Here is a 22,219-nt window from a genome sequence, read left to right as displayed (position 1 = left end):
GTTAGGTATTTGTTCAAAAAATTGATAAATTAAAAAATTATCCCACAATACTTAATGAGGATGAAGATAAAGAAATAGTAATGTATAATCGCTATAAATTGTTTGGATTGGTTTAAGAATAACTTATTTATATTTGAGAATTTATTTTTTGATCTTGAATATTTGAGTTAGGCCATGAATAATTTCATTTATAATTTATATTTTAAATTTTTTTTATATATATAAATAAATAAATAAACTTAAAATAATTGGGTCTACTGAATTAGACCCGCCTCGATATGGGTTTTGCAGCGGGAAAGGATAGAGTTTAAAGGGACAGGTCCCGAGTACACGACAACATCCTATGCTCGAATTCTTAACCCAAAAATACTAAATGAAATTGAAATAAATTGTATTTTATGCCAAATGACAGTAGTTTTCATTTTCTTTTATCTTTTCCTGTAATAATGACCAACATGGAACATTAGCATAACTGTAATAATAAAATCAAACTGAATATCATATGTCCTGTCTCAATTTTATGACTTTCATTTTTACTTTGTATAATTTTTAAGAAGGGACTAAAGGAATATCATTGTTTCCAATATCAGTGATGGAGAGTTAATAATTTCGTACTATTATTAACCTACTTATTATGCAAAAATAAAATAAAATCTTATCTTAATTTTATTTTATATATTTTTTGAAAAAAGTAAGAAATACATCTAAGACAACGGGATATATGTTGGGATTGTGGAGTGCATTGTGGTTGGCAATCTACCAATGATTTCTTGGTACTTTGTTTCCTTCTAGGACATAAATCCACCTAAATATTCCATGTCAAAACGTGTAAACTCTTTATTAAAATGTCCTCAAATAATTGCTCTTACCCACCTTTTCTATTTTCATCACTTTGGTGATTGATGTCATATATATAAATAACAAGGGTGGGCTCTTGTTCTTACATTATTAGACTATAGTTTTTTCCAAATATAACCAACCACCACTTTTGTTATAAGAATGTAGTCATTTAGCAAACACCATAATGTCTACACCAAACAAGTTGAATCACCATAACCATTGATCATCAAAATAAAATGGTAATAATGAAATCACGGTTTAATTTTCAAGTTGTTAAAAATTCTACGCACTTTTCTGATTTTACATATTTTTCTCATCTTTATCCTTATTTTCTTCAAAAGTTGTAGTGAGATAACTCATAAAATTACCTTCAAGAATCGAATTTATCCTCTTTCAAAAGGATTCCAAGAGGTCCGAATCAAGTAATTAGTATCTTACAAATGTCCCCACGGCCAACTCATAGAAGTAAATAAACATTAAATAAGTACTTGGCAGGCATTTTAAAGTTTTTACAAACAAATGATGATGCAGTTATTATTAAAAGAAGAAAAACTGGAAATCCAGCATTCTTGCGGCCGAGATACGGAAGTATTACTCGTAATTTTACACTCTTAAGTGTAATTATTAATCGTTACAAATAAGGTTTAATTTTCCAAACTGAAAAACGTCGCCCCTCCCAGAATGACTTGTCATGTAAAGTAATAGCGTGATATCATGGTTTTATCATTTTTCAAGATAAAATTACATACTGGGAGGTTTATTAATTTTGCACTAGTGGTGGTCATTGTATATGATTATTCACTGAAAAATAGATGAAGAACTTGGGGGGGGGGGGGGGGGGGGGAGAATCATAATGGGAGGTTGTTGGTCCTGCTGTCGCTATAACTATTTATTTTTTTGGATAAAAATATGATAATATGATGAGAGTTGGGAAGCGTCGGTTTAGTCCCCTTTGATTGAGGAGAGAGAGTATTTTTCTTTTTTCAGGGAATAGGAGAGGAAAGAGACAGACAGGCCCTGATTTTCTTATTTCTTGATATACGTTAATTAGGATGATTGTTGAAACTCTTTTTGAGGTGAGAGAGTAGCGCGGCTGGGCCATGGCAAGTATCGGCAGAGCTACCCACTTTTTGTTCTTTCCCTCTGCCGTCTACTTCAAGTCTGTACATATACGCCCTCATATTTCTTCTCTTTCACTCATTCTTCTCTATCCCACTTCAATTCTCATCACTGCATTTGCTTCTCTTTTCTTGGTTTTTCTTCAGTTCTTGGACTGACCCTTTTGCCCAAAAGCGGGGAGTCTTTACCTGTGGACAACACCTCTGGTATGTGACAGATTCTTGAACTTCCCACATTGGTTTTCTTTCTTGTTTGTTCTTTTCAAGATCTTTCTTGATATCCCTGTAATGCTTCAAGTAGGAAACATGCGTCTGTTTTCCTTTTTCCTTTTCCAAGAAATCTTGAAAGAAACAGGAGTTTTTGTCTGTAAATCTTGAGAGGATTCAGTGTCAATCTGTTTCTTTGACATTGATTTTCCATGTAACTTGGTTGTTAAATTAGAATTGAGAAGTGTCTCGTACTTTTGTAATCCAAATCCTGCCTCATCTTTGTGTAAATGATCGACTGAGAGGAAGTTATCTTACCGATTGTTGGTTCTCTTTGATCAAATTCATGAAGTTATACTTGACAAGAACGGAATTGGACTGTCTTTTCAATGATCTAAGACTTATCATGCTACTTAGATTGATCTTAATCACTTAAACTCCTCTGTTTTAATGTGGATCTATGAAATCCCAATTTAACCTTAATTTGAGAAGTTGCAGTGCTTTTGTTGCTGTAATTCAGTTGATGAAGAAGTCCTGCTTTACTATCAACTGTTTAGCTGACACCTTTGTATTATGGGCTTTGGGTGGTGAAGGAATTTGAGTGCTCTTTCTCTTGATTGGTTTTTATGCACGGATCTGTTTGCCCTGGTTTGCTAGTTGAGTCACTAGCCAGAATATCAGAATTCCCTTTGGAGGTCTTTACTGAAGATAGAACAATTATCAATATCATTTGTCAAAAATTCTTGATTTTGTGTGCTGTACTGCTTTCACGACAGTTGGAAAGTCATATTATAAATCCAATCTCTTATACATAATTGATGTGTGGGGATGTGTGATAATGATGTTTAGATATGCATCCACATGACATTCATGTCACTCATGTGATATATGACTTCTTCTGCAGGGTCTTAGCTACCTGTATTGAGGATCAAGAATGGGTTCTGGAGTTTGGTTTAAGAATATAATCAGTAAAAAGAAAGTGAAGGAAGATAGATCAGAGAAATTGAAGGTTCGACGCTCTGGGTGCCCCAAACCTTTTATGTCTCGATTTTCTTATAAGGAATTTCCTAATGTTATTATCTTAATGAGGATTCCTAGTAATTTATTTGATGACGACTGACATGACTGCTGTGCTGAAGTGAGATCATTCCAACTCACTGTCAGTAGAAGCTAATGTTGCTGATATGGTTGTACTTTGTTGTTTTAGCAATCTACTTACATTTCTGCTTACTTGCTGTAACTATCTTTTGTCTTATATCCTCCAAATTTGTGCATGCTCTTGGAACTGGCCGCTCACAAAGAAAGCCCTGGGTTAAGTAGCTTATTATGTTTCTTGTAAAGTTCTGAATGTTTCTTCTTCTCACAATAAGCAGAGATATTCAGCACCTGAAAACATAAATAGCTACAACGAGGATCTGAGTTTGGATAAAGAGTATCCTGTACTAGCTAATGGTGCCTCTGTGGATAATCAGGGCAGACTTGGCCGCTCCCTGGAAGATGCTGCTGCTACTCAAATTCAGACTGCATATCGAGCATACTTGGTATGTCATTTTTGGTGCTATTTTTGCTTCTACCGTTTCAGTTTACGGTGGATTCTTTATCATGTTCGGTTCCCAGCTAACCATTCTGAAGGTGAATGGATCAATTTTCACAAAGTCTTCTCTGTTTATGCATGTGATATGTTCTGTTCTTTTATCCTCCCACCTTTTTGAAGTGAAAGTGAGGTTGATTTCTGTAAGATGCAGCAAGCTTAACCAGATACCAGCAGAAACATAAGTATGAAAGTCAAGTCTCTTGTTAACTAGGCAGCTTCTTTTAATTATATTGCAAAAGATTTCTGATCATGTCAACATATTGATTACTCCTGAAGAAAAAGATGAAGATATGTAAAAATTATACCTACCTCTCAGAATTATACTTGCACAAGCATTTCATTGTCTTTCCCTTCAGCAAAAGAGGATAGGAGTATTTTCATTACTAAAATGCAAGTTCAAAACATGGCACTACAAATCTGAGAGAATGAAATTCAAAAGGCATTTCTAGTTTGTCAAATAATTCCACCCATTAGTGCCATTTAAATTCCCTCAAGCTGGCATCTTAGTTGGCCTACAGGAGACACTGATGCTTGGATATCCCAAGAAGAGTTCTTATTAATCTTCATCTTTGTATGGCTTTGAATTTCAAGCTTCATTTCTATGACTGAAACTCAAGAACTGATTTTAGAATTCCTCTCCTGCTGTAGGCAAGGAAAACTTTTCGTCATATGCGAGGAATGGTAAGGTTACAGAACATGGTGCAACGCGATTCTGTTATGAAGCAAGCCTCAACTACATTGAGTCGTCTGCACTCATGGAGCAGGATTCAGGCCCAGATTAGAGCACGTCGGGTTCATATGGTTCTAGAAGGCCGGCTTAGGCAGAAGAAGCTGGAGAATCAATTGAAGCTAGAAGCAAAGCTTCATGACCTTGAGGTTAGGACTAATTGCTTCTTCTATGGTACTTGATGGGTTTCTCCTTGATTTCATGGTTGAAGGCCTTTAGTTACGTAATCATTTGAGACTAGAGCTTAGGACATGTATGCCGGATATCTTCCATTAATGAAATGTGTGACAGGTGGAATGGAGTGGTGGTTCTGAAACAATTGATGAAGCACTTGCAAGAATACATCAGAGAGAAGCAGCAGCAGTGAAGCGAGAACGAGCTATGGCATATGCCTTTTCTCATCAGGTACATAGTACAAATTATAGCATCTCTTGACTTCCTTTCTTTCTGATAATCAGAAGAAAGAAGTAAAAAACATGCTTTGCAGTGGAGGGCCAACTCCAATCCCAGTTTCGGATCAGGAAATGAAGAACTTAGCAAAGCAAATTGGGGCTGGAGCTGGAAGGACCGCTGGATTGCTGCTCGGCCTTGGGAAAGCCGAGTTGCAGCATCAGAAAGTCCCAAGAAAGCACAAAGTCGTCAGGCAAACAAAACTACTAAAACCATGTTTTCCCCTACTAGCAAAGCACCAGATAAGGTCAAATTAATTTCTCCTACTGGAAAGCCTGTCCGGAAAGCAAGAAAACTATCTTATGAAGGAGCTCAGAAAATATCAGCCAAGAAAGTGAGCCCCAAACCTGAAGAGAAAAAAACTAGGAACGGAAAAGAAGGATCTTAATATCCGACTTCAAATGTTATGCTTTCAGAAAAGTTTTCACATTTAAAGTAAGTTATGCAACATAAGACTGCCGGAGCAATCAACAAGTTTGATAACGGCTCATCGCTTGATGATTTACATCACCGGAAAATGGTGCAACTGTGCTTGTCAAAAGATTCGGAATCGATCTGCAAGCGATGGTTTGATTTTCCTTCCTTTATCCTTGTACATTTGGAAAAATATAAGTTATAATAATAAGCTTTTTATGTAATTATATAAATTATGTATTGCATGTGGACAAGGAATATCTATTTGTGCTGGACTTTGGTCTTCTGCTGTATCCCTTCCCGTAAATTGTACTTAGTTTTCCGTAAATTGAGTGGTTTGTATTCTGCCATGAACTACTTCACAAGTTTCACCTCTCTGAAAAAATTTCTATTCCTAAGATTCAGTTCATTACTCTGACCTGTTAGCTTTCTGCAGCTACAGTCAGTTCTAGCTGTTTTATGGTTGCTTCTATTTTTACATGAGTGTTTTTTCTAGTAAAACATGAAAAGTTGTAGTAGAAAAAGGCAAAATTGCCAAATAAAAGGCCAATATCTTAAAAACTCAGCAAAAAATTTCCTTCTATTTTAAAAATAGATAAAACACCCCCTGGGTTTTTTTTCAGCACACCCTTCTTTTTTATTACCGAAGCTTAACACCGTTAAGCTTTACCATGAACTGATCGTTATACGCTTATATATTATATATTGTTTTTTTTTTAATGACTGTTGGATCATTCTTGATTAAATGAAAGTCGTCAAATCTAATCAATTAATTTAGACCGTTGGATCTTAAATTTATAAAAAAAAATTAAAAATTTAGATTTATTAATTTTAAATATATATTATAAAAATAAAATTTAATAAAAAAAAAACCTGCTCCCACCCCTCACCCCAACCATCCCTCAATCTGGCAATGGCGACATCCGCCAGCAGAAAGAGAGAGGGAAGAGGCCGTCGCCCAGAAAAACAGAAAAAGGGCAATCGGCGACGGTCGTTGCCCCCATTTTTTTTTATTTTTAATTAATTTATTATAGTTAATTTTAATTAATTAAATTATTAATTGTACTCAGTTTTAATTTTTTAATTAACTTAGTTATATTTAGTTTTATTTTTTTAATTAACTTAATTATTAGATATTTAATTGTCATTTTGTTTAATATATATATTGAATTTCTTTTTTCTTTTATATATATACAATACTAATTTAAATATAAATATCATTTATAAAAAATAATATAATTAATAAAATATTTAGTCTAAATAATAATTTAAATTTAGTATTTTATTTAAAATATTTTTTACAAAATTTAGTATATTATTTTCTTTTAAATAATCCAATTAAAAATACTTACCTTAAATTTGAAAAATAAATTTAGTATATTAAAATTATTTTTATAAGATTTAGTACATTTTTATTTTTTTGGTATCTTATATTTATAAATATATTGTTAGAAAATTTTGAAATAAAAATATAATGTATATAAATATGTATAAAAAAATATATTTTTATCTTTTTGGTATTTTTAAAATTTTTGAAATAACAAATAATAAGGTATAGTTTTTATAATGTAATAAATTTAAATATAACTAATTTAATATTTTTTAATTATATAATATTTGAATTACTTGATAATGTATAATTTTTATATTTCATTAATATCCACATTTGTTAAGATATTTAATTTTTACATTGTGATTGTAAAATTTAAATTATTAAATATAAAAAATGTATAATGTTTTCATATTTTTAAATAAATATCTTTTAAAAAAAATATTTTTTTAGAGAGTTAAAAATAAAAAAAGAAATACTTAAAATAAGTTAAAAACAAGTAAAAAATGCACACAAAACAAGTAAAAAATGCCTGCTGAAATCAATAACCAGGTGCACCACCCACGCGTCCACATCACTTTCCGTCAATTTGTAATAGAATAAGATTTTTTTGCTGATATTTTAAAAGCAGGTGGAGGTTTGTTACCTATTTCCAAAATACGAGGGAGTTTTTTTATATTTTAACAAAATATAGGGAGGTAAAATGAAATTTAGCCTAGAAATAAAGTGGACAATATTTAAAAAAAAAAATAGATAAAAACCATATTAGGTAGCGTTAAGAAAAAAAAGCATTTCTAAAACAAGGCTAATCAATTAAAGATCGCTTCTTTCCCATTATTAAAAGGATGTTATTTTTGCTTAATATTTGAATTTGTCTTTTGTCAATATTATATTTTCCTAAACAAATAATAAATTTTATTTTAATTAGTATATTTCATATTTATTTTTAATAAATATTAATAATTTATATTATTAAAATATAGAATACTAATAGAAAAAATTGAATACTTAATGAAATAATGCTCACACTAAATAATATAATTATTCACTCACACACAATTATAAACTAGCATACTTGTAATTTCTTTTATTAATTAGTCATAGCAAATTATTTATATTTCTCCATAATACAGGAAAAATATTAGATAATGAACAAATGAAATATAAAAATTCTAAAATATAAATATGTGAAAATGTAGATTTTATCAGCGCTATATTATTCAAATTATTTAAAAACTCTAATATGTAATTTTCAAAATAAATTAAAAAGGATAAATTTGAATTTAAATTGTTATAATGAGGGTAAAAATAAAATTATTTACAAAAAAAAAAACAAAAAAGTAGAAATTGATATGCCGTTAAACGTGTTCTTTTAAAACCAAAAATGGAAAAACGATTTTCCAGAACATGGTGCTTTTAGCTTTTGGCTTAAAGATATTTTTTTTAGCAGTCAGATAAATAAAAATTGACATGGGAAGCACCTTAAAAGTAGTATTTTAAAGTCAAAAACGATTTTCTAAAATTCTGGCAAACATGGGTATGCAATCATCTTATTTGGTATATGACACTCCAGCTTTTGCATCCCTTGTGCTATGTATGCCTTGAATTGTGACGTCTTTAAGCATTTCTCATTGTAGAATTTGTAGATACATGCCAAGATTCAACACTTCCACCAAACTTGTAGACTCTTCATAAATGCATGTGTTTCTGATATAGAAATTTCAGATCCCAGTAAATAATGTATGAGTGAGACTCGACGCGTTCAATGCTTCCATTATGACGCCTTGGAACACAAGTCTGCTTCTATATTCTATCATTGCTTTGAGTGCACCAAATGGTTGCACCTGTTCTTATTCCTACTGTTAATAATTTTGCCTGCTTCTATTCTTCACAACAGCACATGGGAGCCAATGTCGAATTGAACTTCTAAAGACTGAATGTAATTTCACCTAAACAGGAAAGTATGAAAAAGTCTGACAACTCATCCCACCAAACCAAAAAGTTTACTGTAAGCGTGCTTCCCTGAATATGAGTGTCAGTGCCAGCCAGCCAAGAGAGCTTGAGGAGCCATGCCTGCCCAGAGATATGATATGATTTGCTAAATCTTGCTGTTTATATCTTTAAGTACCAAAATCAGACCCTTGAATTATGATATGAATTGCTAAATCCAAGACTGTTCTCTGATTCTTTGAGCTGCTTTTTTCTTGTCAAGTATCCCACGCATGAAAAGATTTCATTATAGTATTTAAATAGTTCGATGGATGGAATGATGAAGAAAAAATAATTAGTTAACAAGATTTGTGCAGAAGTCGACCTTTCAAATGTTATCTTTTTGACTGGATTTTAAGCAAATTAGTTAGCAGGAATGGTGCTGAAGATTCAAGAAAGAAAGACAATTAGGATTATGGATGCAAACATATATAGCTAAATCATTATTCAGCTTTTCGACTTTCCATTTTCATTGAAGATAACAATACAGTGGCCGGAGTTGTACCTTTGGAAAAAGCAAGGTAGCTCAAAACCAGCAATACTGCAATTTTCGTGGTTATAGGTTCTCTTGTTTTACCCCACTGAAGATGGGAACGAATAACACTCTCCAGAAAACTACTAAAATAGATAAAATTGCAACCCCTGTGCAATTGCTTAATGTTATTCTACAAAGACATCACACGAAAATCAGACAATGTGCTCCAAAGTTTTACATATATTACGTAGAATGTCCAAGAAGTCTGGTTCTCAGCTGTCGCTTCAGCTTCAACTTCTTCCTGAAATTGCCCAGATGCATGAAAGCTCTGTATTTGGCTACATTGGGATGAATCGATCTGAGGAGTAGATAGAAAAAGAAAATCACGTCTTTGCACAACGCAGAAAAGAGTAGTCTGTCTATACTTGATAATGAAGAAAAGAAGCTACAGAAGGTGGTCTGCTGAGGAAACTGGAATCTTCTCCTTTTCATTTTCCTTCGGTGTTATAGCATCAGTCAAAATTGTCAGCTCATCATTGGAGAAACTAATACCTGGAAATTGAGTGCTTATCGGAGAAGAGTTAATATTACTGGACTGAAGGGGTTCCCTTTGAGAAAAAATTAGGCTATGGCCTAAATCCTGCGACGCTGGAAAATGGACAGGCGGAGAGTTGACAGAAGAGTAATGCTCTCCACCTCCTGTGGCGAAATTCCGAGTGAAAATTCTCTGCATGTTAGCCATTTCTAAATTCGTCTCGAATATGTCCCGAGGAGTAGTCAAGGGTGCAGACAAAAGCCCTTCTTGATAGCTAGAATAAAGTATTGAATCTTCTGGAGCTTCACTTCTGCTTATTGATGAGTTGAAACAATCATGCGGATACGCCCGGAACTCAGTAGAAGACAACAACGCATCCGCATTGGTAAATAACCCAAAACAAGAAATGGGATTGTCATTGTTCAAATCCTCAAGATTCTGAATCATCCCAGATTCAGAATTCAAGATCCTCCCACTTTCCTGTAGCTTTTGCTGAAGTTTTCCCTTTGGGAAGCTATGATTTTCACTAACATTTGCAGCTCTGAAGTACTCATCAACAGCCAGGGGCGGCGGTTCATGATGCAGCGCCTCGATAGCGGATTTAGCCTCCTTCATTAGCCAATCAATGGCTTTACTGGGGCGGTCATAGCCAAGCCGATCCTGTACATCGTAGAACTGAATCGCAGTTCTTGGTGACAGCCTAACGCGCCTGTCCCTCGTTCCCCTGGCGGTGCAGACTTTGCTGTGCCTATCTTTTCTGCCGGCGGATCGAAGAATGCGGCCTCCATGGAGCTCAATTATCTCTGCGGCTTTCCTTCTCTTCGCTTTCAAATTCGCTGATGCTAAATTGAGACCCTGATCTTGCATAAGTCTTTGGGGATGGATTTTTGCTAGGTGGACATCAAATGACGAGTTCCCATTAAAATTTTGTGGCTGGTTGAAGTAACTAAAGAATGTTTGTTGAGAGGGGTCTTGAAACGCGACATCTTCACTTATGGAATTGTCACCATCTTCTAGTTCTTCAAGTAGATCTTCTTCATCATCAGGTGCTCGGAGATGATGGCTTGAGGGAATATCCATGTGTAAAGTACCTCTAAATTCTTTCTTCTCTCCTCTTCCAGATTTTGACTTCTCCGTGTATTGTTCTTCGTGTGGGCACAAAAACTTGAGAACTTTTGGACCCCGAAAAACGCAGCTCAGCAGCCAAGAAACAGCGTAATCAATCAAAACAAACGTATAACTTCTGATGAATATAATGTCTGTGGGTAAGAAAAAAAGGTTTGGCTCTTGGGGGTCCTGTATATTTCCATCCGAATGAGTAGTCCTAGATGAATAGTACTAGAAACCATTTGATACACGTTAACACTGGTAAAAATCTGGGTACTTTCCCCATTTTATTATCATCATCTCCTGTCCTCACTCCTCACAACCGTAGTTCTGTACTAAGTACTAAGCACCTTCAATATCATATTGGGATTCACGTTTAATTTCCGCAACATCCGCTGATCAGCTTTGATCTCATCATCAAAGTACAAAAGTTAGTCTCAACGTACACTTTTTCACTTGGTCTCAGAACACAGGCGACAATGCGCCAGTTCCCTGTAAATCCCAGTTTGATGCATTGACTAAAACATATGATGAATTGACAGTATTTAGAGTTGGAAAAAGCTGATTAATTTATTTAATATGAAAATATGTAATTTGAACAATCATATCAGCAGGACCGGCCAATTTGGTGTGGGACGACGTTGTCATTGGCCCCTCCCAATTCAGTTGAAGTTGAATGGGACCCTCCTCGGCTCCAGGAACAAGGAGTTGCTGCATGCGTGAATGTGCATGTGCATGGTATTCCCTGTCTTTTCCTTCTTTTACTGATAAAGCTTTATTCTTTTCTTTACTTTCTTTTTCCTGTTGTTGACATGAACTAATTATAATATTGCAAAATTGAAGCAAATTAAGGAATGCATATTTGTTACAATTAAGAAGAAAAATGCAAAAGGTGCTCAGTGGCAGGTGAAGTGTGAAGTGTGGTGTAGAGACTACAGAGAAAAGCATTGGGGGGGGGGGGGGGGGAACCCACTTGGGTATGATCAGTCTGAGGTCTGTTCTTTCACTTTTTGGGTGTTGGATTGGGCCTATACATCCCCGTCAGTTTTCTTTTGCACTCATCCCAGTACAATAATAAATCCCAACAACACACAACAGAGTGAGTGAGAGATAGAGACAAAGCCTGCTTACCTCCACGTGCACTTCAGCCCATTGTTAATTTTCTTCCACTGCTTTAAACTGTAACTACTTCACTCGCAAACGATGTAGAAACGTAAACATTTTCTGTGATTTTGCTTCTCCACAAGTTTATTTCAGATATTAGTAACTCAAGAAATAATCGATCTACGAATACAACTCTGTATAAGAGTCCGTAATAACAATAAAGCTTTCCTTTATGTAAAAATGAATGTGTTAACGATTTCTCCCAAAAACGGAAACAGGAAATACTCGGAAATGTAGCTGGGGAGATTTTCCATTTATTAGAGGGTCAACAGTCAGTCACCCCATCTCATGTAGTTGTCTGTCCGCTCTATATCATATCTGGGCCTGTTAACCATACACTACTACAAAAGTTTCCAGCACAAAAGGCTAAATTTGGACGTTTTCTATGGCCCAAAGCCTGTTGGGCTATGTCGACTTTCTCGTTGGTTGATATCCCAGTCTTGTTTAGAAATCTATTTTGTCAGAAATATTCAATCATATTTCAGTCAAAAATTTCGACTGAACGAATATATGAAATCTTTTACCCAGAAGACAAAAGAACCAGAATTATATAAAATCAAAGCCAGGTAAAAATGGATACGAATCGTATATTAACTAAATATAATAATGATGTATCCTAATGTGAAGAAAATTTATGAATCCAACCAAGCAATAACGAGGAAAAAAAGATTTAAAAGATCGAAATAATGGGCACAAGTGATCCAACTGAAATTAGATGCAATAAATGATGAAGAATCCGTACTCAATTTCCTACTACCATTAATTATGCAACAGGCTACAAACCACCTACACATGCTCCCTCTGCTCAGAAGAACCTCAACTGCCTTGTTATCCTCGTTTTTAACACCATCATCATTATCTCCAATCCAAAATTCCCTCTCCAGACTCATCGTCATGGATTCTTGTGCAGCTGGTCCTTCCAGGAAACTCATGGTCTTGGCCCAACAACTGCGCCTCTACAAACCGCCTTCGCCACAATCAGATGATGAGGAGGAGGAGGGGCAGAGGATTGAGGAGAGTGCAGGGAAAGTGGTTTCGCAAGTGGGTTTTGCGGAATCTGCGACTTCTGTGGCCCGACAGCCTCCTGAGAGGTTCAGGCCCAAAAGAGCTGCCGTTCTCATATGCCTCTTTGAAGGGGATCACGGAGAATTGAGAGTTATTCTCACTAAGAGATCATCAAAGCTGTCTACTCATTCTGGTTTGTTTGATTGCATTTTCTTGAATTCTTGATCACATCCAGGCGTGCTTTTGGTCATTTACCGTAGTCATCTTGTTTCCGCCTTTACTTGGGGTTTGTCAAGCAATTGCATTATTTGGTTATGGTTAATCTAGTGAATGGTTAGTCTTTTGATTGTAATGGTGTAATTGTGGCTAATGGTTTTGGTCGTGATGACTATTGATTAAATTTTTTTCAATTTATTGATGGATGATGAAACTTGATAGAGAAAACCCAACAGGCGGACGCCTGTATATGTTGATAGTGGTAAGTGTGTGTTCGAACAATTTCTATTCCGTGTGCTAGGATTATTTATGTCACTCTTCAAAGAGGGATATAATGTGTTTTCATTTACTACACCCTGAAGATGTTCGCTTGTATGATTATGGATAAGACGGCTGGCCGATCAACTATAAATACCAGAAAGTTAATCAGGTTTTCCTAATTTGTTGTATGGGTTAGTCCTCAGTCATTTCTGTTTGCCATCTCAGTATGTAAACAGAGTAGTTTTCTTTCTTCTTGGTTGTTGTTACGTCTTCTGGAATTTCGTCAGTCTTGTGTTTGTTGGATTTAACTAGTAAGTTGTTTGAAGACAGGTGAAGTTTCGTTGCCTGGAGGGAAAGCAGAGGAGACAGATGCCGATGATGCTGAGACAGCAACAAGGGAGGCAAACGAGGAGATAGGGTTGGATCCTTCACTTGTAAATGTTGTCACTTGCCTTGAACCATTCTTGTCAAAGGTATATGTGGCTATCTTGATGTATGCCGTGATGATCTATTCTGTCTGTGCGATAATGCGAGTCAATCTAGTTATTTTTCTGAACACAAAGTTTTGATTTCCTGGGAACTGGATCTCAAGGAAGCCCAACTTGCTATAGTTGTAGGTTGAATCCAGTTGCTTTTTCCATGAACCTTACATTTCAAGGCCGTAAAAATTTCTGGACTTGGATGGATTTATCCACGTGAGCTCATAAAGTAGCTACTTTTGTAGAAATAAAGAGTATACAATGTTCTCTTGTTGCACATTCTGCTGTGGATTCTTCCAAATCCTAACCACTACTGATCAGTTCTGGTATTTTGAGGGATATGAGCAAGATTGGTTCCTTGTGTGCTTTATGGTTGAGTAGACTTAAATAGCTTTACATTTTGACGGTGTACCATATATGCATGCAGCACCTCCTCAGGGTGATCCCTGTTATTGGCATACTTTCTAACAGCAAAGACTTTATTCCCTCTCCTAATGCTGCCGAGGTGGAAGCTGTATTTGATGCTCCCTTGGAAATGTTTCTCAAGGTACTTTCTCAAGTTCAAATTTTGTCATTTGCTGCAAGCCATGTGCAACTGCTATACTCGTTACTAATACAAACTTTCCTTTCTCAGGATGAAAATAGAAGAGTGGAAGAAAGAGAGTGGATGAACGACAAGTATCTCATCCATTTTTTCGACTATGAAGTGAACGATAAGAAGTATGTCATATGGGGTTTAACAGCCGGAATTCTGATAAGGGCAGCGTCTGTTGTGTATCAGAAACCACCTGCTTTTCTAGAGCAAAATCCCAAATTCAAAGTCCCTAGAGTTGTGGAGAAAGAAACCACCATGCCTTAAGTTAGATACAGTTTCCCTACATATTATTTCTGTTATAAATTCTTGTAACCTGTAAGCTGCTGCACAGTATAAATTCATTGTGGCCGGACTTCTTGCTAACCTTTTCCAAGCCAGATTTCAGAAGTGCGGAGGCAATAAGATTTGGAAGATAAGTTCGGGGGCACAACTTGTACTGCAACAAGTGTCGAGTCTATATATGTATTTGAAAGAATTTCTTATGAGAAGTGATTCTACGGTTTATCCCTTGTTTAGATATGTTAAATTTTTTCTTTTAAATTCAACAATCGTCAATATTTGTAGTTGTCGATGGGTAGTTGATGAGATTAAGCTGGAAAAAATTTGGGTATTTCCCTATGTTCTTTATATAATAGTTAATACTTACACATTTTTCTTGAGAATCCGAAAATACCATTAACACTAATTATCAAGTTTATTTCCGTTATTTGTTTTCCTTCCCAAAAAGAATGTAAAGATTCAAATCTAATCACATCTGTTGATTACATTAACATCTTCCCACATTCTGGATTAAGTCCAATAACTACTTTGGCAGGGTGTAATATTAATTAGTTGTCCTAAATTACTTATCAAAAAGAAAAAGTTCAGGATAAATTATATATTATTATTCGAATTATGACTGTTTATGTACTTCTATTTAATTTTTTTTTTGTATCAACGGTTAAGTTTGTAATGTTTTTTCAATAAAAGAATATCATCTTAACAAATTGTAAATTTAACAAAATGATATGTTAAGTTGACATAAAAAAAAAATTAAATATTAAAATATAAAAACGAGTATAATTCAAATACAAAATATAATTTGCAAACGTTGGAACTAATACTCACTAGCATCTTGTGAGCGGTGTATATTTGTCTTGCCGGATGCCTGGCAGTCTTCTCTTCCTATTCCTCGAGTGAATCTTAAGCCTGCTTCTTTCGGAGCTTCCCTCTGTCCTAAAGGAAAAGTTTGCACAACGAGAGAGAGAGATCATGTGCTCCAACAGTTTGGGAAGATCAGAAACCCTCGTGAAAATAGCCCAAAGACTCCGCCTTTACAAACCCCAGCACAGTTTCGACGTTTCTGATGGCAGTACCAGCGTTAGAAATTCAAGAATTCAAGATTCTGCCGGTGAATTGGTTCCTCAAGGATTCGGACCCTGTAGAGCTGCGGTTATGATATGCTTATTTGAAGGCGAAAGGGGCGGTCTTCGCGTAATTCTGACCAAAAGATCTTCAACAATGTCCTCTCATTCTGGTAACATGTTGTATGACTAAGCTTGTTTGCCTAAATTGTAGCTGTAGTTGTAAAGATATTTTTCTTTTTATTTTTGGGGATTTATAATTTCAGGTGAAGTTGCTTTGCCTGGAGGGAAGTGGGAAGAGGCTGATAAGAATGATGCTGAAACAGCGTTGAGGGAGGCTAAGGAAGAAATTGGGTTGGACCCTTCAATCGTGGAGGTTGTCACTATTCTTGAACCGTTCTACACTAAGGTGATGATGGCTTTGCATTTGCTCTTCGGTTTACTTCTCCTTACCTGTTTTGATTCACTGGGTTTTCTAGTTTCTTATTGTTTGCATTTTTTAACGTGGAATTTGTGATGAGAGAACAATATGAAGTTGACTCCGTGTGTTTTATGTGCTGGCTACTTGTCTAAGGTATTAATCCACAGTTGACGAGTGCAATGGAGATGCTACCTCTTTCTTTTTATAAAGCAAGCGGTGCAGTTTTGCCTTTGCTTACCCTCAGAGTGTAAAAAGATATTTATCAAACTATATGATTGATCTTATTGAATGTCCGGTTACTGTGAGTAGCGATGCCTCCAATTGTTTCAGCTAGCATGAACCGTGGTAATGTAGTTGTGCTAGTTCATATTAATGCTACTTTTTATCTGGACGTTTAATGTGTCTGATCATTATGAGTGATCATGTATTGCAGATTATTTACGTAATAGGTTCTGATTTTTTACCCAACTTCGTGAAATACATATTTTCCCATTTTACTTAACATGGTTGAAGCATTATGTTCCGACTAGGATATGATTGTATGTATTATCAGTATCCACTTCTGAAACAATATTTCCTGATTCCCGGCTTGCATTGTTTGAGGATTTAATGATTTTGCAATCTAAGATCTAGAATTGCTCAGTTTCTTTGCAGCGAAATATTACCGTATTTCCAGTGATTGGAATAATTTGGAACAAGAATCGGTTCAACCCAGTCCCAAATGCTGCTGAGGTGGAATCAGTATTTGATGCTCCCTTAGAGATGTTTCTCAAGGTTGGTCTGATTGGTTACTCTTTTTCCTTTTCTTTTTGTGACTTAACTCATGACCCATCTTTTGAGCTGCTCATTACAGTGTTATTTGACATGTACAGAATGAAAATCGAAGAGAAGAGAAGAGAGAATGGATGGGTTATCATTATTTGCTTCACTTCTTTGATTACCAAGTTGAGGGTAAATCCTACATAATATGGGCTCTGACTGCTGCAATTTTGATCAAAGCTGCTTCCGTTATATACCAACGACCCCCTGCTTTTGAAGAGCATAGGCCTAAATTCTGGAATAGAAGCGCCAATGATTATGTTATGTTAGTGCCTCGATTGTGAATTCACAAGTGTAGAAATCCTTGAAACTCCAATCATTATCATTGGAGTGCAATTTGTTTGAACTATTCTGCAGCATTACTTTTATCCAAGGTACTGCTGAATTAGTTGTATTCATGCGTGGTGAGGCGACTTATATTGATTGGGAGAAATGTCAAGAGTTTCTTAGTTCACTCTTCTCATATGGAAACATCAACATTTTATTCACTGGAAATGCAAATAAAAGAAAGTACATGGAAATTAGTAGAGGGGTTAATTCCAACTTAAGAAAACTTGAACAAAGTAATACATTCCCAAAGAGAAAGGGTAGAGGAAAAAGGCTAGTATGCAAGTCCACAGAGGATATGTGTTGCACGAGTATGCCAGAATGCCTATAATGGCACAGACAACCAATATTGTGAGCACTTCTGCTGAAAAGTCCCATGTTAGTTCTTTTGCAAATACAATTGCCAACAATGTTGTCAATCCTGCGATGTTGTTCATGATGACTCCACCATAGATCTGTCAGCCAAATGAAAACAAGTAATTCACTTATGATATATACATCCTTACATATTGCAAGCTGAGATTTCCTTTGCCTATTATTAGCTGTATATGGTGTTGATGATGTGTGTGCATGGATCTACTGAGAGAGATACCTCTGAAAATGTCAAAGAAGCACTTCTTTCATTCTTTTGTTTGGCTGGCAAGAGTGCTGTAATTGCCGTTCTGGCGTTCATGGCCAATGGCACTATCACGAATGAGATGCTGAAAGATGATAATCTCATGGCATATGATAACTGTAGAATGCTAGTCATGAGAGGTCCTCCGAGGAAGGTCAACATAAGGATGCCTACTAAGACTTGGAACACAGACATGATGAAATCCCACATGCGATATTCAGGTTGCTTCCACACAATCTGCAAGTTAAATAGCACAAAAATTGTACAATTATGAGATAAGTAGTATCACATCTGTGAAGCATAAACTAATACCTCTATGACAGTTAGTAGAGCTTTTTCAAACCCGTTCCTTCTAGGCAATGTCTTTAAGATAATGCTCAATCTGAAATCAGAAAGTAGTGTATACCTTGTCAAATTCATCAATAATTCTTCTCTTGTCGGTTGTTTTTGCAACATCCATGGCCCTATTCAGCCATTTTGTTACTCCATCCTCAAATTCTTTCGGATCAATTGTCGTGTTATTATTCACATCGAAGTCTTTAAACAGCTCTTTTACTATATCCTCATATTTTACCCGAGATTCTCCAAACTTCACAGTAGTTAGTAGTTGCTCTAGTTCAGATGCTGATATCGACTGATTTCCATCAGTGTCAAATTGCCTGAAGAGACTGCCAGAAGAAAAAGGGCTGTCAGGAAATCATGCTATCCAAGAAATTTATCTACAGAAAGTAAGGAAAAAGCAAGTAAAATATGAAAAGATATTACTTCTGAATCTGTTCGGTATTTGGCTTCCCGTCGGGTGTGATAAGTGATTCGGCTTTCAGCATCTTGGTTTCAGCATGCTTCAAAATCTTTGACATTATCCTCTCAATCTCCTGAGGATCATTTTCTTTTCTCTCACTGAATAGCTGGAGAAGCTGCATGTTTTAAAGATTTTTAAGATGTTGTAGCAGCTAAAGCCAGAATATTTGAGACATTGAATTAGAGATCCAGATATATCAAAAGACAAGGCAGACAGTATCACTAGACAATGTTATCACAGAAAAAGCGGCAATTCTAAGGCCAGTTCCGAAAATTCAATAGCTCTTTAACAGAATTAACCATGAAAAGGCCGCCTACCTCTTGAAAAATATTTGTTGAATTTGCATCACTATTTTCGGGTGACTGCTTTGTGTCCTCAATCCATCTCCTGCATCCTTCTATGAATTCCTGTTCCTTAATGCACCCATCCTCGTTGAAGTCAAATGTTTGCATTACGTCCGCAATAGCAATTGTTTTGTCAATGTTCATCTTCCCGGTTGTAATGACATCAACAACCAACTTTTCCAATTCATTCTTTGCAATACTATTGTTCTTATCTTTATCTGTTTCAACAAATAATCTGCAAAAAACCAAGCTAATATGAGCCTTACTTCACTTGGATTGAAGGCTCAGCTAAATTTACTAACAGGATTGTTAGTCAAACATCACAAAATTCTGAAACATTTGCTGTTTCTCAACATTATTTACTTTGAGATGGCATCAGTGTTTAGTGCCCCGTCTTCATTCACTAGCTGTCCCTGCTGCTTCACATGCTCCAGGAATTTTGTCCGCAGAGTTTCATACTTTGCGTATTCTAAACTTCTTTGCTGAACCAAAGGATCCCAAATCTGAAGATCAAAACAAACTTTGAGTGTTTCAGATGCGAAATTCATGACATAGTGGATGTAAAACAGGGCACTGGAATAAATGTTAGCTCCCAATAATTAGTTGACCTGATAGCCAAAGTAGGCAATGAGAGATAAGGATGAAACAATGAGTGCAGTCAAAGTTATGATACGATTTGCGGAGGAGGTGTGGAAGAAATCAACTAGCTGCACAACAATGTACGGGATCAAAGACAAAAGCATAATCCGAGCAATAGAACGAGTGTCTCGATCAACTAGGACTCCTGTATCTGCAGTAAAAGAAAAGAAAACATTAAACTTCGTATATATGCACATGGAGAATGGTCATACTATTTATTTTATATGTCAACTGGCAAACCTTTCAAGATGATGAGTTTTTCTTTTGCTTGCAGACAACTTGATTGTGAGGCTTCAGCATGCTCTTTTGATTTGTCCGTCAACTCTCGTCTGCCGAATATTACACATATGCCCCACTGCAGTGTAAGACTGAAGACAGTCATTCCGGCATAAATACCGACTCCAAGTGAGACTTGAGATTGAGCATTCTCTTTGCTGCTGAAAACTCCGGATACTACATGTGGAAACACAAGCCTTTCCTTTAGCAGAAGTAAAATAAAGAAACTGAGGTAAAAGTTAAAGACTCTTACCATTTTTTTCACTTGTTCAAGAGTTGCAATTTCAAACATGGAATTGTTGATCAACTACTTACCTATCATGAGCATCATTGATGGAAGCGACATGAGGATGCGAAAAATGATACCACCAATCTTTCCAGCTCCAATGATATGAAAGAGCACCTGACTTCCCCTGCCAATCTGCCTTTCTCCAAACGTCAGCAGGCCCTGATACACCAGAATCTGGAATATGTATCCTGCAGCATTTTCTGCGCATGGCAGAAAGCCGTACTGGTGGTTGCAGGTGCTGGGAATCGAGGGAGCACTGCTGTATACGCTAACAGACGAGGAGGATTGGTTTTCGAAACGATGATCAACTCCATCTGAGATCAACTCATCATCATCAAAAGAATTGAGCTTCAGAGTCAGAATTCGGGCTTGAACTATGCTGATCAAGAAGAGCAGCAAAATCATGCGCAGTGCAGCAGTGGCAGCCATTGATGGACAACCAGGAGCAACAACAGCTTAACTCGATTTTAATCCAGATGAAGAATACTAGGGATATAATATAACAATCTGTATCAGCAGAAAAAAAATTAGTGAAAAACTTGCAAGTTGGATGCTCAACATGTGAACATTAGCAAACGAACATCCAATTTCACTGATTAAGAACAATTATTAATTAATTCCCATCTGGGATGTCCAAGAAAATCGATAAACCTTAGTGTTGCATCCGGTCAACGCGGGGATGCTAATGTCAAGTGGTTACATCAATTATTACTTCATATTTCATACATATAATAGAAAAAGAAGATGTAATTGTTCTCCAGAACATAAATATAGTCAGAAATAGCTCTCATGTGTTAGGTCTAATAAAAGAATCAAATAAATCACGTTTCATAATCAATTATCTTGCATTAAAGTTCAGGCTAAATTCCTCTTTTACCCTGTGTTTTCCTGAATTAACTAACATAATCCTATGATTTGAAAATAGGCAAAAAAATCTCTTGTGTTTTGTAAATCCCTTCAAAATAACTCCTGGCTTTGGGAATCAACGGAGCGTGCCACGAGCTAGTGGTGCGCTTTGGGCACTATTTTGACGTCCTTGTATGATTTTTTGTTGTCATTACAACTAAATATCCCTTATTATGACTATATAGTAGTTTTGGACATTTTTACTTGTTTTTAACTTGTTTTGAATATTTTTTTTTTTTATTTTCATCTCTCTAAAAAATTTAAAATTTTCTTTTAAATATATTTATTGAAAAAAATGAAAAAATTATATAAAATTTTTAATGTTTAATAATTTAAATTAAAAAAATCACAATACAAAATTTAAATATCTTAATAAATATGAAAATTAATGAATTATAAAAATGATAAATTATCAACTAACTTAAATATTATATAATTAAAAAATATTAAATAAATTATATTTAAATTTATTACATAATTATTATTTTTATTTCAAATTCTTTTAAAAATACCAAAAGATAAAAAAATATTTTTTATACATATTTATGAATATTATTCTTTGTATTTCAAAATTTTTTAAAAGTATATATATACTAAATATAAAAAACCAAAAAAGTAAAAAAATTACATTATAAAAAATAATATAAATTTTATTTTTCAATTTTAGATATGTACATGAATATAAATCTTAAACAATTATAATAATTATAATTTATAATAATTTAGAATTAAAATTTAAATTATTATTTAGGTTAAATTTTTTATTAGTTATAAAATTATTCTTAATTAACTAAAATAGATATTTAATGATTTATAATTATATTAGTTAAAAAAATTAAGAAAAAATTGGCGGCGACAACGACGGTCGTCGCCTTCGCCCTCTTCTGTATGGGCGACATCATCGTCACCCTCTCTTTTGTCGGAGCACCGC

General features: G+C 35.1%; 5 protein-coding genes across 8 annotated transcripts; 3 read left to right on the top strand and 2 right to left on the bottom strand.

Moving 5' to 3' along the window:
- The first annotated feature begins 1,821 nt into the window (after positions 1 to 1,821).
- On the top strand, positions 1,822 to 5,748 carry LOC105175612 (protein IQ-DOMAIN 9). 2 transcript variants are annotated; one of them, XM_011098109.3, is made up of 7 exons: positions 1,822 to 1,999; positions 2,106 to 2,165; positions 3,070 to 3,174; positions 3,539 to 3,706; positions 4,408 to 4,635; positions 4,778 to 4,891; positions 4,974 to 5,748. In XM_011098109.3, the coding sequence occupies exons 3-7, from the start codon at positions 3,100 to 3,102 to the stop codon at positions 5,322 to 5,324; spliced, it is 936 nt and encodes a 311-aa protein (XP_011096411.1). In that variant the 5' UTR covers positions 1,822 to 1,999; positions 2,106 to 2,165; positions 3,070 to 3,099; the 3' UTR covers positions 5,325 to 5,748. The 2 variants fall into 2 exon arrangements, with proteins under 2 accessions (XP_011096411.1, XP_011096412.1); XM_011098110.3 differs by lacking the exon at positions 1,822 to 1,999 and having other exon boundaries at positions 2,006 to 2,165; positions 3,638 to 3,706.
- Positions 5,749 to 9,095: 3,347 nt separating this feature from the next.
- Positions 9,096 to 11,182, bottom strand: LOC105175611 (transcription factor PCF7). The gene is made up of 2 exons (XM_011098107.3): positions 9,697 to 11,182; positions 9,096 to 9,502 (listed from the first exon to the last, which is right to left on the bottom strand). The coding sequence occupies exons 1-2, from the start codon at positions 10,757 to 10,759 to the stop codon at positions 9,483 to 9,485; spliced, it is 1,083 nt and encodes a 360-aa protein (XP_011096409.1). The 5' UTR covers positions 10,760 to 11,182; the 3' UTR covers positions 9,096 to 9,482.
- A 1,432-nt stretch (positions 11,183 to 12,614) lies between these two features.
- Positions 12,615 to 15,021, top strand: LOC105175610 (nudix hydrolase 15, mitochondrial). 2 transcript variants are annotated; one of them, XM_011098106.3, is made up of 4 exons: positions 12,623 to 13,148; positions 13,763 to 13,905; positions 14,339 to 14,458; positions 14,546 to 15,021. In XM_011098106.3, the coding sequence occupies exons 1-4, from the start codon at positions 12,716 to 12,718 to the stop codon at positions 14,768 to 14,770; spliced, it is 921 nt and encodes a 306-aa protein (XP_011096408.1). In that variant the 5' UTR covers positions 12,623 to 12,715; the 3' UTR covers positions 14,771 to 15,021. The 2 variants fall into 2 exon arrangements, with proteins under 2 accessions (XP_088732046.1, XP_011096408.1); XM_088875920.1 differs by having other exon boundaries at positions 12,615 to 13,148; positions 14,339 to 15,021.
- Positions 15,022 to 15,596: 575 nt separating this feature from the next.
- On the top strand, positions 15,597 to 17,543 carry LOC105175609 (nudix hydrolase 15, mitochondrial). 2 transcript variants are annotated; one of them, XM_088876580.1, is made up of 4 exons: positions 15,597 to 16,022; positions 16,116 to 16,258; positions 16,925 to 17,044; positions 17,124 to 17,262. In XM_088876580.1, exons 1-4 carry the CDS (start codon positions 15,758 to 15,760, stop codon positions 17,145 to 17,147), a joined length of 552 nt encoding a protein of 183 aa, XP_088732706.1. In that variant the 5' UTR covers positions 15,597 to 15,757; the 3' UTR covers positions 17,148 to 17,262. The 2 variants fall into 2 exon arrangements, with proteins under 2 accessions (XP_088732706.1, XP_011096405.1); XM_011098103.3 differs by having other exon boundaries at positions 15,600 to 16,022; positions 17,143 to 17,543.
- A 9-nt stretch (positions 17,544 to 17,552) lies between these two features.
- Positions 17,553 to 20,999, bottom strand: LOC105175608 (sodium/calcium exchanger NCL). Its single transcript, XM_020698392.2, has 9 exons — positions 20,409 to 20,999; positions 20,058 to 20,270; positions 19,787 to 19,968; positions 19,542 to 19,681; positions 19,152 to 19,413; positions 18,798 to 18,949; positions 18,439 to 18,700; positions 18,009 to 18,269; positions 17,553 to 17,871 (listed from the first exon to the last, which is right to left on the bottom strand). The coding sequence occupies exons 1-9, from the start codon at positions 20,809 to 20,811 to the stop codon at positions 17,623 to 17,625; spliced, it is 2,124 nt and encodes a 707-aa protein (XP_020554051.1). The 5' UTR covers positions 20,812 to 20,999; the 3' UTR covers positions 17,553 to 17,622.
- Between the last annotated feature and the right edge of the window lie 1,220 nt (positions 21,000 to 22,219).

The sequence above is a fragment of the Sesamum indicum genome, linkage group LG12, assembly GCF_026168435.1.
Source record: "Sesamum indicum cultivar Baizhima isolate 11 linkage group LG12, ASM2616843v1, whole genome shotgun sequence".
Classification (NCBI taxonomy): domain Eukaryota; kingdom Viridiplantae; phylum Streptophyta; class Magnoliopsida; order Lamiales; family Pedaliaceae; genus Sesamum; species Sesamum indicum.
This window is presented reverse-complemented; position numbering and strand designations above follow the sequence as displayed.

Excerpts from the sequence above, each read along its gene's own strand:
- LOC105175612 (XM_011098109.3), top strand. The coding sequence starts at position 3,100 with ATGGGTTCTGGAGTTTGGTTTAAGAATATAATCAGTAAAAAGAAAGTG. Across the intron at positions 3,707-4,407 it reads CTGCATATCGAGCATACTTG|GCAAGGAAAACTTTTCGTCA; the intron begins GTATGTCATTTT and ends CTCCTGCTGTAG. Across the intron at positions 4,636-4,777 it reads CAAAGCTTCATGACCTTGAG|GTGGAATGGAGTGGTGGTTC; the intron begins GTTAGGACTAAT and ends AATGTGTGACAG.
- LOC105175611 (XM_011098107.3), bottom strand. The coding sequence starts at position 10,759 with ATGGATATTCCCTCAAGCCATCATCTCCGAGCACCTGATGATGAAGAA. Across the intron at positions 9,503-9,696 it reads GATAAGCACTCAATTTCCAG|ATCGATTCATCCCAATGTAG; the intron begins GTATTAGTTTCT and ends TCTACTCCTCAG.
- LOC105175610 (XM_088875920.1), top strand. The coding sequence starts at position 12,716 with ATGCAACAGGCTACAAACCACCTACACATGCTCCCTCTGCTCAGAAGA. Across the intron at positions 13,149-13,762 it reads AAAGCTGTCTACTCATTCTG|GTGAAGTTTCGTTGCCTGGA; the intron begins GTTTGTTTGATT and ends GTTTGAAGACAG. Across the intron at positions 13,906-14,338 it reads TTGAACCATTCTTGTCAAAG|CACCTCCTCAGGGTGATCCC; the intron begins GTATATGTGGCT and ends ATATGCATGCAG.
- LOC105175609 (XM_011098103.3), top strand. The coding sequence starts at position 15,758 with ATGTGCTCCAACAGTTTGGGAAGATCAGAAACCCTCGTGAAAATAGCC. Across the intron at positions 16,023-16,115 it reads AACAATGTCCTCTCATTCTG|GTGAAGTTGCTTTGCCTGGA; the intron begins GTAACATGTTGT and ends TTATAATTTCAG. Across the intron at positions 16,259-16,924 it reads TTGAACCGTTCTACACTAAG|CGAAATATTACCGTATTTCC; the intron begins GTGATGATGGCT and ends GTTTCTTTGCAG.
- LOC105175608 (XM_020698392.2), bottom strand. The coding sequence starts at position 20,811 with ATGGCTGCCACTGCTGCACTGCGCATGATTTTGCTGCTCTTCTTGATC. Across the intron at positions 19,682-19,786 it reads TTGCCTACTTTGGCTATCAG|ATTTGGGATCCTTTGGTTCA; the intron begins GTCAACTAATTA and ends TTTGATCTTCAG. Across the intron at positions 17,872-18,008 it reads CTTCTTTGACATTTTCAGAG|ATCTATGGTGGAGTCATCAT; the intron begins GTATCTCTCTCA and ends TTTGGCTGACAG.